Genomic DNA, 16363 nt, shown 5'->3' with positions numbered 1-16363 from the left:
TACTTTATTAATCCCTAGAGGGCAATTCAGTTGCAGCTCGATTATATATATCAACCCACAGGCAGTCGTGTTGCAGTCAATCATACCAGCTCGATTAAAGTCATACATGATCGCATGCACATCACATTCATAATGTGATTCATAATGAATTCATAATTCATTTATGTTGCCGACGTAGGCATTCTTCTGGGCATTTCAGTATGTTTTTAGTGTCATCGAACACTTTTCTGAACTTAGCAGCGAAGAAGGCTACCTCGATCAGTCGATCTCAGTCACGGCAAACGATGATCACATTAATTTAGATCGAGAAGGAATAACTTTCGAAGTCCAGGCACTGCCTGGGGGATCTTCATAGGGCAAGCACCATGCATTTCTGATGATTCTATCTCCGTTACAGCATGAACTAATATCCCACGTCCATGATTACAGCTTTGTAATGAAGACATATGAGACCATTTAAAAACTTTAAGAATAAATCGTTGGCACTATCCTTATCAACCGCCACTTATAAAACTTTTTCAAACTTGTTTAACGTACATCCCACGTATCAGCTGTGCTTAGCAGAATTTCACGAACATAATCATGACCACCTTTAATTAATTCGTGTTCATCAGTCTGAGATGCATGTGCACAGTAAGGTAACAAAATAGACACTCCTATAAAACGATTCTTCATATCAACCAGTCGGACTGCGCTTTCTGCCTGTACCGGAAGTGAGTGTCTGCGCCATTCTAGTTCACTGACTTGGCGGTCTAAGGTTATCACAATGTAATCAATTGTTGCCAAACGAAATTTATAAAAAAAAAATTGAACCACAATATGGCTGTTACACTACATGGGTTCATCGCTTACCTTCCATTGTTTTTGGCCGTCTCAGTTGTAAGATTTTTTCGTCTGTACTGCATGACATACACCATTGCCGCATAGATTTATATTAAGTCTTATATTAGGTATTTTTTTTAGGAAAAGATCATGTCAAAATTTAAATGTAAAGATAATGACCTTTCAAAGTGGTATTGAATACTGAACGTAAAAGTGGAGAAAATAAGCACTTGTGATTATCTGACCACACAATTGAGCATTAATTAATGACTATTAATTACAGGTTGGCAATACTTTCACCATTGACTACAATAATTCGACATTCCTAAAGGATGGGAAGCCGTTCCGTTACGTGTCCGGAAGCATTCACTATTTCCGAGTGCATCCTTATTACTGGAAAGACAGATTTCTGAAAATGAGGGCAGCAGGAATAAACGCTGTACAAACGTATGTTCTTCCACTCTGATCCATGGCAGTCAAGATGAAAATTTTCCTATACTTCATCCCATAACTTCATTAAAAATGTTTTTTTTTTAAGATTTAGCAGAATGCAAATGGCTTTTTCCTGATGACTGGATATATCTATACAATTTTCCCAAATCTGAGTGAATGTGCATGCACCTTCCATTCTTGAGATAAAGGCCTACACTCATCACCAGTCAGATTTTTATAAAGATCATGATACCCAGACATATTAAAGATGTTATAGACTATACAACTTTTTCACACATTAGGCTTAGATTAGCAAAAAGTCAAATCCATGTCACAAAAGTCTATGGATTTGCCTAATGAGCATTTGGACTCATATATTAATGCATTGACACCCCGACGGTATAGATCAATACTTTTCAACTTACAGTGGGCTTATATTCTGATAATTTATAGTAACTTTTAAATATCATAAGTCAAAACTGCTTTTAATCCACCAAAATCTAAACCTAATCTACCAAACATCATAGCTTAGCCTTTATAGTCTACCTTAAACATTCTCAGAACACTTAGTTACATTAAAGTACATGAGTAAATTCATGTGTTGAATATCATGTAATTTATAAAATACTCTATTGAAAGTAAAAGATAGAAGAGCTTATGAGAAAACACAACATCCAAAAGCTATATAAATACATTTATTGTTACTACTACTATATTATCAGACACCCCTGAAAGATTAATGAGGTAATATTTTTATACATATTATGGATTGGATTAAAATATTTTTTTAACTTTAACTAGCTTTGAGAAATTTAAGTTGTAATGCTGTAATAAAAAAATGAGATGTTTTATGTTGATAGATATGTCCCATGGAACATGCATGAAGTTGTGCCTGATAATTACACTTTCACTGGCATTGTTGATCTTCCAAAATTTCTCTCCCTTGCCCATGAGGCTGGACTGCTTGTGTTATTGCGACTTGGACCATACATATGTGCAGAAGTGGAGTTTGTACGTTTACAATATGTAATATTATTAATCCAATATTGTAGGATACATATATGTGTGTGTTTTACTGAAGCATGAGACTGTGCATAATTAATGGAAGCATCAGAAGCAAAAATCTAGTGGAAACCAAAATGATGTGAAGCCAGTTAATGATGCCGAATTAACAAATGATACAACTCTCTTTTTATTTATAAACCATTTAGATTTTGAAAACAATATGAAATAACTCTTAATTTACCATTCATTTTATTTTGTATGTGTGTGTGCATGCATGTATATATACATGTGTCCCTTTAGTACAATTTTTCACTTAAAGATTTGTCAGTTTTATAGTTGTTTTTAGTTTTATAGCTGTTGGAAAAGATTAAACGATAAACTTGGGGATATGAGATGCAGAGATTGCTGATATGATTTTATCTGTTAGGGAGGACTTCCAGCATGGCTGCTTACTTTCAATAAAGATATGATTGTGCGAACATCAGACCCAAGTAAGGGCTGTTTTACTTTCAATATTTCATGTTTTTTGTTTGGAGTTTATCAGGATTTAATTAGCTATTATTGAAGAATTTCTCATTATCTTTTGTTGTAATAGTTTCTCATTATTATTTTATAAAAATTTTAGTGCTAACGCAAAATACCAGAATTCTCTAAATTTCCAAATATTGTAATACCTTTATTTATGTGAATTAAGTTTTTATGTGCTTGAGTCATTTGGAAAGATTTTGTAATTTCAGTTTACCTTGCTCGTGTTGACAAATGGTACTCTGTTCTTCTGACAACTATCCAGCCCTACTTGTATGAAAATGGTGGTCCTATTGTTATGGTACAGGTATGTGTACATTTTCACATGAGTGTTTTAAATAAGATATTCAAATTACCAACTTTAAGTGGTTTGTATGTAGTAAATTAAAATGAACTTGTATTATTTTAAATTTATGTAAAAAAAATCTCTTTGTAACATATATAAAGCAGACTGTCTTCAGCCAATACTAATGGTGGATCTCTTGAACATTATCTATTAAAGGATTAAGATTTTTGACAGTAGCAATTTACCTTAGTTGTCCTTGTTAGCAAGACAGTAAATATTAGCAATAGTATCCTCACAACTACTATGGTAGTCCCTTTATTGACATTAAGTCTGTCTGTACCATGAACAGACCAAGTTCAGAAATGTTTGTGTGGACAATGTTCTTTATGCATGATGGTTTTACATTAAATTTTTTTCTTTATGCACAATGTAAGGATGTTCATTAATTTGTTTCCCCTGAATATTTAGTCAAAATATTTGTCATACAAACATGTACAAAGAATACTTACAGACTTTTCACTTATAGACAAAAAGGAATGATGAGACATAATATTTGAGAGTTTTTTGTGTAATTTCCAGGATTTTTATTTTTAAGTTCTATTTTGGAGCAAGTTTACATGGAGAAGAGAATATATAGGAAGAAAACAGTGAGAACCATCATTTCAGACAAAAATATTCCTTTTTCCTTTTTTCATTTTAAGAGATTCATCGAAAAAGCTCCATGTGTTTCAGATTGAAAATGAATATGGCAGCTACTTTGCATGTGACTATGACTATCTGCGTTTCTTGTACAAGAAAGTTCGTTTTGTGCTGGGAGAAAATGTTGTTGTGTATACTACAGACGGCAATACTGATTCCTACCTAAGATGTGGTGTAATAAATGAGTCCTATGCCACAGTTGATTTTGGTGTCACATGTGAGTATTTACGGCAACTTTGGTGTTTGGGACAACTTTCATTTTAGTTAAGCTTTTAGAATCATCATCAAAAGATTAGTAAAGATAGAATTTACGTCTTCAGTTGACCAGGTATCATTTAACAGATATAATTTCAAGACAACATTTGCAGTTCATCTTTATGGCCCTCTTGGATCAATAAATATTTGATCTTTAAAATAAAAAAAAAAGCCATTAGGAACTTCATTTCACATTCTGGAATCTGACAATCTGTGTATTATAGCTTCATAATCCTTCAGTTTTGCAGTATGATCCTTTTGAAAAAAAAGTTTTTATCTCGCTAGGCTGTTTAATAAATTTTTTGAAAAGCTTGTTTTATAAGTTTTGCTGCCAAGTGTTATAGTTTGAGTTCTAAACACTTCTAATAAGTAGATAGGACAATCCTTGTAACATATTTTCAACCACTTAAAGCAAGTAAATTAGATGGCATCTATAAAGTGCATTTTAGTTAAGATACTTTAAATTTAAGAGCACAGGCAGAGAAGTATTTCCAGATAACTCAGAAAAGTATAAGCTATTGAAACATATATTTTATATTGCTATATCACTGTTCTGTGCAATAGGATGCTGTAAATTTATTTACAAAATTCTGACCCAGTTTAAAAATCTGGAATATTACAGATGATCCAGCAGCTGCATTTAAGGCACAGAGGGACTATGAGCCAAAAGGACCTCTGGTAAATAAGTTTCTAACCTTCAGTTTTACAGTTTTAATAGCTGCATTCTCATTTCTAACCTGGACCTGCTTCCCTCCCCACCCCATTGAACATCAACCTCTACTGCTAATACAACAATATCTTAAGAATACATCTGAAAATATGTTAAAAGTATTTTGAGTTGACTGAACTCATTTCCCCCACCCCCTGACTTGACTCTTTTAAGTTAGGCAAAGGACATACATACATAAGGTTAATGTAATCCAACAGGATTCAACTCTAACCCTACTTGTCTTGTCTTTCTTTAAATTATTTTTTTATTTCCACCCTTTTAGGTATTTTCTTTATTTTAGCAGGATAAATATCTTCTACATTAGTGTACATGAGACCTTGCCAATCTGGGTGCAGGTAAACTCAGAATTCTACACTGGCTGGCTTGATCACTGGGGTCATCCACATTCAGTGCAAAGTGAAACAGCAGTGGCCAAGTCATTAGACCTGATATTAGCTTATGGTGCTAATGTAAACCTGTAAGTAGCTTATTACAGTACTGGTTAAAGTAAATGTCTTGTCTAGTGGATATATTTTTAGAAAATGCATTTTGACATCTGGGCAACTTTTATAATTATGGAAATTCTGTAGTGTGCATGTGCATGTGCATGAAAGCTTATGGAGATGGCTTTGGCTGTTATACAATAATTTTATGAATGCAGTTTTTACAGTATTAACTGAACATTGATAGAAGCAAGCACTAACCATATTTCATGCCAGTATCACATGCAAAAAGCTGTGATTATACAACTTTCATTATTCTTGCCCACAGGAAACTAATTAAAATTGTTTAAAATCTCTCTTTAGATTAAAATAAAGTGAATAATATTATTCAAAATTCCGACAGTATCTCAGGTTCACTAGTAATTCTCTGAAAACAAAAATTTTCTCAACTGACAGGTTTTTATTTGAGGGAGGTACAAACTTTGGCTTCTGGAATGGGGGTGATGAACCACCATACATGACCTCTGTAACCAGTCGTGACTACGATGCCCCACTCAATGAGTCAGGCGATGTCACTCCAAAATTCTATGCAGTTAGAGACATTGTGTCTAAGGTAGCAAACCAAGCATGTGATTTCTGATGGAAACTTTTTGATTTCTGCATGAAATTCTCTTTGCATTCTCCAAAGCTTATTTCGGTTGTCATATTTTCTATTCCCACAATCAGGCCATGGAAAGCAGGTAGTGGAACCCTTCTGCATATTACAAAGTGTTTATTAAAATACAGGTAAGGGGGAAAATGGCACTTTGGTCAGTCTTATTGGTATTTTCTCACACATTTTCAACTTGACAGGTATATGTTTGAGGGAGGTACAAACTTTGGCATCTCAGGTGGGGGTGATGACCCACCGTATATGGCTGCCACCACAAGTCATGACTACGATGCCCCGCTTAATGAATCAGGCGATGTTTCTCCAAAGTACTATGCCATAAGAGACATTGTATCAAAGGTAGCAGAGTCAGCATATGGCCATGGCTTCTTTGTAAAACTTACATCTGCTTTTCTTATGCATTTATTTGAGTGCTTGTTTCATCTTACTAAGCAGTTATTTTAATGTTTTGTACTAATTAAAATCTTACTTGTCAAGATTGGTTTTTGATAGTAAATTGATACACTGAATGGCCAAAGGTGGGCTTAAGTAGCAAATATTTTTTCTTTTAGGGTTTCAGTCCTGTGTGGTTGTGCTTTTTTATCATGATCAATTGTGAACAAACCAACTTTAAATATTCTTTCTAGTATCTGGAGTTGCCACCTTATCCCGTTCCTCCTGACACCCTGAAAGCCAGCTACGGTCAAACAGAGATGATGTTTGTAAGTTTTATCATTATTGATGCCTCTTGTTACAGTTACTAAATAATGGCTTAATATGACCCCATCTTAATAATTTCTAAATGCAGAACAAGAAGAAAATGTTGACTGAGATGATATTCAGAACTGGCAATATGCTCTGAAAACATTAGTTATTTGATTACATTTCCTTAACTTGCATACTTTATCACGCTTATGAGAGAATATTACAATAAAGCTGAGAATAAATATAAAATTTGAGGTGATAGAGGTTGTGATTGTGTCATGTGAATGTGGGGAGGGAGTGTGTGTGGGTGATTGGGTAAATTTGATTAGATGCCTTCTCTCTTGTTGACAGGTGTCCACTGTGCAAGATGCCTTGTCTACACTTTGTCCTGAAGGGCCCATATTCTCAACATATCCCTTGGCTATGGAGGATGAAAAGATCAAACATGTGAGTCAAGCAAGCTTTCATTACTAGAATAATTTCTGGGTGTTACATTTCTTGCCTTATTGGCTGAAAAATCAGGTAATTTTTAACTCGTTGAAAGTCAAGCTCCTTGACCATAGGGCTACAGTGCATACCCATTCAAGAAAAGTGTTTCATGTAGCTTTTGATCAGAGTCTTCCGTTTAACAGCTGCATTTTAACAGTACCTTACTAAATAGTGCCATTTCCTTACACTGCATTTATATATACATATAAATGTGTTCTTGGAATGTTAAATGGATTTATATCTAAGGATTGAATTAGGGTTGCACAGATTTCAGTTTATTTCAGAGATAGATGTTTTAGATATATTCATACATCCTTTTGCTGTGTGCTAAAAGGAGTGATTTTTTAGTTTAGTCCTTGTTACTCTACGAGGAGCACAGGGCTGCAAAAGGAATGTTACCGAGGGTGTAAAACAAGACCTGGAATTCTAATTATTTATGAAATACTTATATTCATGTTGTAAAACACAGTTTAAGAATCTTTATTGTTTATCTGTTGTAGTACTATGGGTACATCTTATATCGGCATAAGCTGGAGACTAATATAGCTGATGGAGAGCTGTTCACAAAAGGTGTGCGGGACCGAGGTTATGTTATGGTGAATCAGGTACTTTTTGTTTTCAAAATGCTGTGATATTTTCTTCCTTCTAGTTTTCATGTATTAGGTTAAATCTTTCATAATTACTGAATATTGTTTGTCTAGTAGTTCACTAATGTCAGTGTATGTCATAAATTTCTTGTATTAATTCTTCCAGAAATGTTTTCTCATCAAAGAAGTTTTCACTTGCTGAAACTTACATGCATACATATATACCTTCTACCCACCCCTACCCCTACAAAGATCCATTTTCTTGCACAGCTGTGAATTTTCAAGTCTTGGTTAACAAAAACTTTTTATAATTCCTTCCATCCTGATATGCTTGTTTGAAGTGAAACTCATTGTGGACTTTGCTGTCTCTGGACTCCTTTTAATTATTAAAACTCCTTCCTAGTGTACAAACATTACATATAGAATAAGCGAATTCCATTGAATTTATATTAAAATGTTCAACTTTATTTGCAAATATGATTCATCAATAGGATATATTTGCATGTATGCGTGCGCATTAGCAGGTGGACATGTACTCATGCATGACAACATTTGAAGTATTTTCCAATGTCATATGCAGAATTGTAGTATGAAGTTTAGGATTCTGTGTGCTTTGTATTCATAATAATCATCGGAAAAAATTACATGACACCAAACTCGCTTCACTTCACTTTATAACTCTAAAACCAGCCCTCACACACCCACACACTCGGTTTCCCTTGTGATGTCTTTCTGTTTGACACACGTAAGTGCAAACATCATCAGCAAAATCCATGGCACAGCAGGAAAGAAAAGATTGAGATAAGAAAGCTTGTGAAGAAATTTACTAAACAGCAGCCTTTGGCGCTTTTTTGAAATTTGGATAGAATTAATGTGATGGAAATTCTCATTTTGGTATCAGTCACCACAGAAAATGCTGAGGACTGCATGTATGCAATACTGCAAAACAGTGATTATTGGCTTCTCAAGTAATTTGGTGCTGATTTGTAGCCTTTCGTTTCCTCATGACTGTTTATTTATTTCCTGTCTATTTATTTCCTGTCTAGATGCTTAATCACATATTACAATCAATGCTTTATGGTAAAGAGTAAATCTTCCTAGTCATTTATTGTAACTTTTATTTTTTTAACCTTACAATTTTTAGTTGGGTGTTCCAGCTGTGATAAACCCACCTGAAAGTTATGATGATGAATGCATTCATAGCCATGATAAAGATTGTTTTGTTGAGTATATTTTGGTCAAATACTATATTTGGAAGCATACATGAAGAATGTTGAGTTAATTGGATCCTTATCTTATTTGTGTAATTGCTTTTATTATGGTTGCAGAGATAAAACCTTGGGCAATCATGTTAATCCTTCAGTATTTTCCAGCAGAGAATGAGATTTTATTTACAGTTTTGAAGTTCTTCTTTTGGGTAGGATTCATACCATTGATTTCTACACAGTTTTCTTTTCTTACAGAAACCGATGGGCATGTTGTATAGAGATGAAATCATTCAGGTGAAGGTGATGGGGTTGGCAGGACAGTATCTGGACATATTTGTGGAGAATCAGGGACGTGTGGGCTACGGCGTGGCAATGAACTTCATGAGCAAAGTAATCTGAACAAGTACCGTGTATCTTACTGTCTCTCTGTCTGTGTGTTTCGAGTAAAGAGTAGGATGTTGAAATATTTTACTTATACTTACCATCATCAATTTTTTAGTCTCCCTAGAAGCTCATTATCGTGCATGTTCAGCAGCACACTATCTACCCATTTTTCAGTCTGTACATCTCTGTCTAACAGGGGATCATCTATAATGTGACACTTGATGGCCATCTTTTGTCAGGGTGGGAGATATACCCAATACATTTGGAATACATACAGAAAGTGGAGAGGTCTAACAGGTGGGTTATTTAAAACACAAGCATCATTGCATATTAATCTGAATCCTATTAAGTTTGTAATAGCTAATGCAGTTACTTAAGTAGTACTTATGTGGTACTTAAATATCTGAATAATTAAGAAAGATTTCTGCTTTAAAGCAGTTTTATGAGCTTGAAGGCTTTTTCTTTGTTTTACTTTCAGTAAGGGTGAATTTGTTGGAACCATAGGGACCACTGGCAAACTTGACATGGCATTACATACATTAAAACATTATGATTTGTTTTTCAGTTTTATCACAATGCATTCCTACTGCAATTGTGAGCATGCAAGATTAGATCTATAAACAGATGCTTTATTCTGGTGAATTGTGTTTGGATTAGATTTGCTCCTGAAGTTTCAATTTCTGGTACTCTTGAAACTCCATCTATATACAAGGGAAAAATCAACATTCCTAATACAGCAGATCAACCCCGAGATACAAACCTTGACATGAGGCCATGGGTCAAGGTAATCATGGTCATTTATATCTTTTTGTCTTAACGTTTGTTCCAAAACTAGCAAACTACGAGTGATTTGGGTTTTTTTTTTTAAAAAGCAAAGTAAGTTTTATTGATAAAGGTTTTTTTTTTTTGATATTGCAGCAAAAATGGGCTTTAAAATTTTGTAATGTTTGTCAGTGCCACACCTAGCAAAAATTCCATTTGCGCTCACAGTCCAAAATGGTTGCTTGGTTTGTCTGACAGGGCCAGGCCTTCATAAATGACTTCAATGTAGGTCGCTACTGGCCTCAGAAAGGACCTCAGGTAACACTTTATGTACCAGCTCCAACCATGGCAATACCAGGCGACAATTTCCTCTTTGTTCTAGAACTGGAGTACTCTCCTTGCAGCTTCAACACCTCTTGCTCTGCTTTATTTACATCTGTACCTTACCTTAATGCTCCACCTGAACCTGACGATTATTAGGACATAAACTTTGTGCTAATCAGGTCTGGATTCATTCAGGAATCCTAGTCATTTTTACACACTAAGCAAACTAAATACATGAAATTGAAATGCTGTCTACCTAGAAATGCTCTCATTCAAATGATGTATAATGACAGTGGGGACATCTTAACCTGATGCCATTTATGTATCAAGATTAAACTTGAGTGAAGTCAACCTTTTTAATGGTTCTCATAGTAAAATAGACATATTAAAGCATTTATTTCTTACATGCATATCTCATGCACATTAGCACTGTGGTACAAAGAAATTTTACCTATTGTGTTTTAAAGAAAATCAATTTGTCTCTAGTCTTTACAAAGCTTGACATGCCATGATATAGCCTTCGTTGCTGATTCAGCGTAAAACACCAATCCTCTTCACAAAGCTTGAGATGTGTCACCATCTGTGGTTGTATGTAGTGTTGATCAAGAAATAACAATTAAAAGAGGTTTGAAATAAATCCTGCATGGTCATGAAAGTTCTTTGTAGCAGCAGACAATTCAAGCTCCATTAAACTGGTCTTTGGACTTTTAGCATCGGAAACATTTTATTATTCATTTATGTAGGACTGATGACAAAGAGCATAATTGAACTTCTTAAAAACAGACTTTAGATAAGTTTAATACTAACTGCACTGAGAGTTTGTTGTGGAATTAATAAGGGTGCATTGTTGTAAGCTGTATAATTAGCATTAATAGGCTAAAAACTATATATTTATGTTGCCTTCATATTGCCAAGTATTTATGTTGTTTACCAGCCTTACTGCTTTAGCATGTATTCTACACCAGTCAGCCTCAGAAACTGAAATTTTGCTGGACTGTGGGAGAAGCTGCAGCAGAAGATAGAGGCTGCCATATTAAAGGTTTAACACCCAACAGCTATGTTTTAAGTATTTTATTCAGAGAGGAGCCATTCCAGTGTGACCTTTTCAGTCTGTGCGGTGCTATGAGTGAAAGTTGGACTGGTTGTTCTGATGAGAGACCCTGCATCCTGTGGTATTAGTTGACTGTCCTCTCCTTGATCATCAGTTCTATAGGTTTCTGTTCTGTCTCTGCCAGTACTGACACATTTGGTGTGTAGGGAGCATTAATAAACTAGGGTTCTTCTAGTTCCACTAGCTAAGACAAGGATGTATGGACAGAGGTCCACCATTTGAAGCCATCCAGTGTTGTTCAGCGCTGCTGTTGTCTAAAATAGTTCAAAAATTAATTGAAAGGCAAAATGACACCTCCATCCCCTTGATACACCTCTCTGCTAGGTATGCCACCATCCCAGAGCATGGCCACAGTTGACTATTGTTAAATGTCTTCTTGAGGACATATTCGCTTTAGCCCAATTTTCTCCAGTGTCCCATCCTACTAGACAACTAGTGAACAGTGTTTGTGCAACCCATGACTTGCACAATCATGAGAAATGTACCCCAAAATTAAAATTGGCTCTTAACTTTTTATGAGTATCCTACCATTTTCATATAAATTATTAAAAACATGAATACAGGCTATAAAATATTGTGGACATCAGTATACATATATATGCACCATACAACCACTCAGTACAATGAACAAGTGAACTAAATACACAGCACAGGGTACACTATTTCTGATTTTAATAAGCATGTTTGTCTTTCAAACGTTTGCATTTAGAGATCTCAAAATGACCACGAGCATCCCAAAACCTATCCCTGATACATATTAAATATAAATGCAAAATCAAGAAATAGTGAACAGTTTAAAATGTTAAAATAAAGCCAAATCATTTAAACAAAAATTAAATGCATAATTTGAATTGACTCCAAGACTAGAAAAAATCCATTACAAAAACTTTGTAAGAATTTGAGTCATTAAATGTTCCTCAGTACTTATCAAGGCATCTTACATCATGTAAATTTGTGCTTTTATTTTTTATGATCTACAGGAATATCACATTCTTACTGTAAACTTCCATGCCTTCAAATACCAAAGTGCATTTGACCACTCAAAGGTAACAACAAACCTTGTATAAATCAAAAGTTATTTTCCTTGTTTTATCAAGAAGCATGAACAAAACAAAAACACCACCAACCAGAAATTTCAACTAATGCTTTCCTCTTTAAAATGTACTTTCATCATCATAACTTAAACATGAATCGGAATGCTTCAGAAGGTATTAGTAATATATATACACATTTACTTACATCATCATCATAATTTAAACATGAATTGGAATGCTTCATAAGGCATTAGTAATATATAAACTCATAAAGGTGAGCAGCGAGAAGAAAATTAGCAATACAAAAAGCTACAGTGAATACCACAGCACAATTATCTGACATTGTTTCCTGAAATTCCCTTAGTAAGCCTCAATATTCAGCATACCTTATAACTACTTGAAAACTTGTCTACTCCAAACATTATACCCCTACATCATCCATTCAGATCAAATTAATTTTGAAATGATAATGCAAATTATTTTTTTGTAAACCCCAAAGCATATATTAAAAATGATACTTGGGAAACTGGTATAATAAAAAGAAACAAAATTGATGTGTAAATACACACCTAAAAATGGGAAAAAGATGTTTTGATAGAGATGTTCTTACATCGAAACCACTAGTCTGAAAAGGTTGAAAAAAAAACCCAGCTGACACCATTGCCAAGCAGGCACTTGACTGGAAGCCTCAGGGGAAGAAGAGAGTTGGGAGACCAAAGCAGACTTCAAAAGAACAAAAGAAAGCGAGGCAAAGGACGTCAGAACAACATGGGCCCAACTAAAGGGGACTGCCCAAAACCAGATCCGCTGGCAAGGTGTTGTGGCCCTATGCTCCTCGAGGAATAAAAAGGACTAAACTATGTAAACAGGTGATCTCTTAATATGTCACTTTCCAGCAAATGAAGTGTTTGATATTGCACTTATCTTGGAAACACCTTGTGAATGCAGTGTTAATCTCTCCCTTACACTGTTTTTCTTTTCCCAGTTGGTATCTATCAAACAGCTGGGTCAGTTCAGGTACGAGTGTTTACTCCACGTGTTAGAGGCCTTGCTTTAACTGCTAGGCTGACTGGCTGGCTGCTTCTTCCTACACAGCTTAAAGGTTGTGGTCTATAGAGCTGTGTTGCAATGCACATTAATAAAAGCTGGGGCATGATGATTGCAGATGGTATCCTCTGAACATTTTTGTATTTTCTCTGGTAATTTCCAGTCAACTCAGACATCATAATAATCTAGATGTGAACCATTTTGAAAGGTGTCTTTTTCCAAAACTTGGAGTAACTTTTGAACAGACATGTCACATGTCAGAAGGTTGTTTCTGGCCTTGGCATCTGCAGTAAATATTGGAGAAAAAAATATTAATGTTTCTCCAAAACAAAAACTGACTAGTCTAAAATTAAACATACTTAACAGAATTTGCATAAAAATAATGCACAAAGAAGCGCACATACTGAGAGTAAAACAATTATATTATAAATCGAAATAAATCCAAAAAATTCCAGATGCAATATCAATGTGAATCATTATTTAGTGCTTTTCTGGCATGTAGAAAATTTATACTGAGGATGATAAAATGTCATTGAAACCTTTAATCTAGTGAAAAACTAATTCCAGTAAACCACCCCCCCCCACCACCACGACCATTAAGACTTGCCAAAATCAAATGCAACTAAGTCCCTGACCTCCCATTGAATGACGTAAATCATCATCTTCAGCAGTGTTTATGATTGCATCCGCCATGTCAGTAACTAGCGGGCCTGGGGCATAATTCAAGACACGAATATTTTCTTCTTCTGCTGCAAGCACCTTAAAAAACATGTCTCGTGCTGCTTTTCCTGTAACATCACATTTAACTTCATATTAGCATTTGTGAAAGAGGGAAATATGCAAAGACGACTGCAAGTTCTATTTAAAAAGACATCATTCAAAGCCAGCTACAATAGGTATTACATTAAGTAAGAAAAAAGTTGATAAAGCTAAGTGACACTATTTTATTTCATATTGATAATTGCTTGAGCTGACTCATGTGTAGTCAAAACAACTTGTGAATAGTCAAACTGGTAAATGGTCAATCAGCCTCCCCTCTGCTGTATATGTCAACTGGCTTAACAGTCTTGCTTCACATTTTTGCTCAATTATAGTTTTTAAAGTGGCTTATTTTATTATCACTAAATCTTTCTGCTTCCATGATTTGCCTTTCATATTCCAAAATTAAAAAGAGAGAAAATAATAAATGTTTGCAGCGTTATCTGGGTTTCGCATTGATACCATGATAAATTGGCAGATTGAAAAGGGTAATTTTTGTAAAGAGAAAGTGGGAATATGTTACTGTTATTATTACTGAGAGATTTGGAGCCCTGCAATACATGTATATGTCGTGTGTATACACATGTATATGTTATGTGTACACATGTATATGTCAATATAAAACTAACCCATGGAACTGGGGGCAACCTGTTAAGCTATTCACATTACCATCAACATGGGCATATCTCAAAATTACCATTAATTATTTACAAAATGCAAACGGCATTACCTGCACAGTATAACGAAAGACTTTTTAGCGGCTGAACAGCAGCTAATGAGCTGATGTTTATTACAAGTCGATCAACTCCCAGTGTGGCTGGAAATATTTTCACAAACGTAGAGGTTAACGCTATCATACCCGCCACATTACTGTTGAAGTATTTGCTGATTTCATTCACTCCTAGCAGATTTCGAATATAAACTAAGGGCTCGATGCTTCCAGCATTGTTCACAAGAAGTGCTTGCTCAAAATCCGCTGGCTGAACGCCGGCCTCTTCAAGTGCATTCGAGAGGATTGACGAAAATAATTCATTGTCCAGCGAGCCCTGGTCATATTCTTTTGCGATGACACACACGGTTGGAGCTTTTTCCTGCACACGATGTAGAACATTATCTAAAGCTGATTTGTTTCGTGCCATCAAAATAATGACTGATCCATCTGAAAATTTAGGAGCAAAATTGAGAGCAATACTTTCACCTAGACCACGACTGGCACCTGTTATGACACAGACAGCTTTCTTTGAAGTCATTTTATGGTTATGCTAGAGTTGTCTCCTGGTGTGATGTCACCACGTGGTCGTAGTCTTCTCATATGATAATTACATTTCTGCACAGGTACGACAATGCTAGCCACAGAGTTTTATTATAGTTTAGCGGGAGCGCTTGTTTAGCTCTCACAGTGCTCGGTTCCTCCACCCCGCATCCCCTTCCACCCCACGCTTGGTCGCGCGAGCGTCGCGCAGCGCGAGACGGACAGCAACAGCGGGTGACGTAGTGCCCAAGCTGTCCAGTCACTGTGTCCTCGTGTGAATGAGGTGACCGTGTACCACTAGCGTGAGAGAGATGTGTGTTGTCCATGTAGTGGTGACACAGCAGCAGAGAGAGAACACACGTGAAGATCCGCGGGAAAAGTAAAGCAGGTCTTTTGTGGACTCCAAGGTCGGCTGAGTTTGGGTGCGTGTTGGATAGGATAGGTAAAAAAAAATTAAAAAGAACACAACGCGAGGTAAAAGATTAGACGACGCACCCGACTAACGAAAGCTAGAATTTTTAGTGGAAAATTCTCCTTGGGAACTCCCGTCCTCTGGTAAACTACAGTCACTTATTTCATCAGACTGCAAACCTTTTTTCTCGGCCTACATTCAGACCTTGTGGCTACGCCACTGGGACACTCTGGGCCAAAACAAATTATTCACCACTCTTCCCTGTCTTTCCGACCGCCTATACCTTCGTGCCACCCTTCGAGGCGGGAGGAGGTATAGTTCTTGCAGGATTAAAGATAGGACACACCTATGCCACCTCTTGCGATGTGAACCGCCACCTGTTTGTCCCTGGTGTAGGGGAAATTTTAATGTGTTACACCTTTTGATTATCTGTCCTGAGCTACAGACTATCCGTCGGCAGTTTT

General features: G+C 35.8%; 2 protein-coding genes across 4 annotated transcripts; one reads left to right on the top strand and one right to left on the bottom strand.

The window, feature by feature from the left end:
* The first annotated feature begins 250 nt into the window (after window positions 1-250).
* Window positions 251-11336, top strand: LOC112564119 (beta-galactosidase-like). 3 transcript variants are annotated; one of them, XM_025238725.1, is made up of 16 exons: window positions 251-713; window positions 1106-1269; window positions 2115-2265; window positions 2687-2750; window positions 2997-3091; window positions 3803-3986; window positions 4647-4702; window positions 5090-5211; window positions 6029-6185; window positions 6473-6547; window positions 6882-6977; window positions 7520-7624; window positions 9070-9204; window positions 9395-9495; window positions 9856-9982; window positions 10219-11336. In XM_025238725.1, the coding sequence occupies exons 2-16, from the start codon at window positions 1238-1240 to the stop codon at window positions 10438-10440; spliced, it is 1722 nt and encodes a 573-aa protein (XP_025094510.1). In that variant the 5' UTR covers window positions 251-713; window positions 1106-1237; the 3' UTR covers window positions 10441-11336. The 3 variants fall into 3 exon arrangements, with proteins under 3 accessions (XP_025094510.1, XP_025094508.1, XP_025094509.1); XM_025238723.1 differs by lacking the exon at window positions 251-713 and adding an exon at window positions 720-879; XM_025238724.1 differs by lacking the exons at window positions 251-713; window positions 6029-6185 and adding exons at window positions 720-879; window positions 5633-5789.
* A 709-nt stretch (window positions 11337-12045) lies between these two features.
* LOC112564120 (sepiapterin reductase-like) lies at window positions 12046-15612 on the bottom strand. The gene is made up of 3 exons (XM_025238726.1): window positions 14966-15612; window positions 14112-14264; window positions 12046-13760 (listed from the first exon to the last, which is right to left on the bottom strand). The coding sequence occupies exons 1-3, from the start codon at window positions 15483-15485 to the stop codon at window positions 13645-13647; spliced, it is 789 nt and encodes a 262-aa protein (XP_025094511.1). The 5' UTR covers window positions 15486-15612; the 3' UTR covers window positions 12046-13644.
* Window positions 15613-16363: the final 751 nt, after the last annotated feature.

The sequence above is a fragment of the Pomacea canaliculata genome, linkage group LG5, assembly GCF_003073045.1.
Source record: "Pomacea canaliculata isolate SZHN2017 linkage group LG5, ASM307304v1, whole genome shotgun sequence".
Classification (NCBI taxonomy): domain Eukaryota; kingdom Metazoa; phylum Mollusca; class Gastropoda; order Architaenioglossa; family Ampullariidae; genus Pomacea; species Pomacea canaliculata.
Note: the sequence above shows the minus strand (reverse complement) of the source record. Positions and strands in the feature narration are given on the sequence as shown.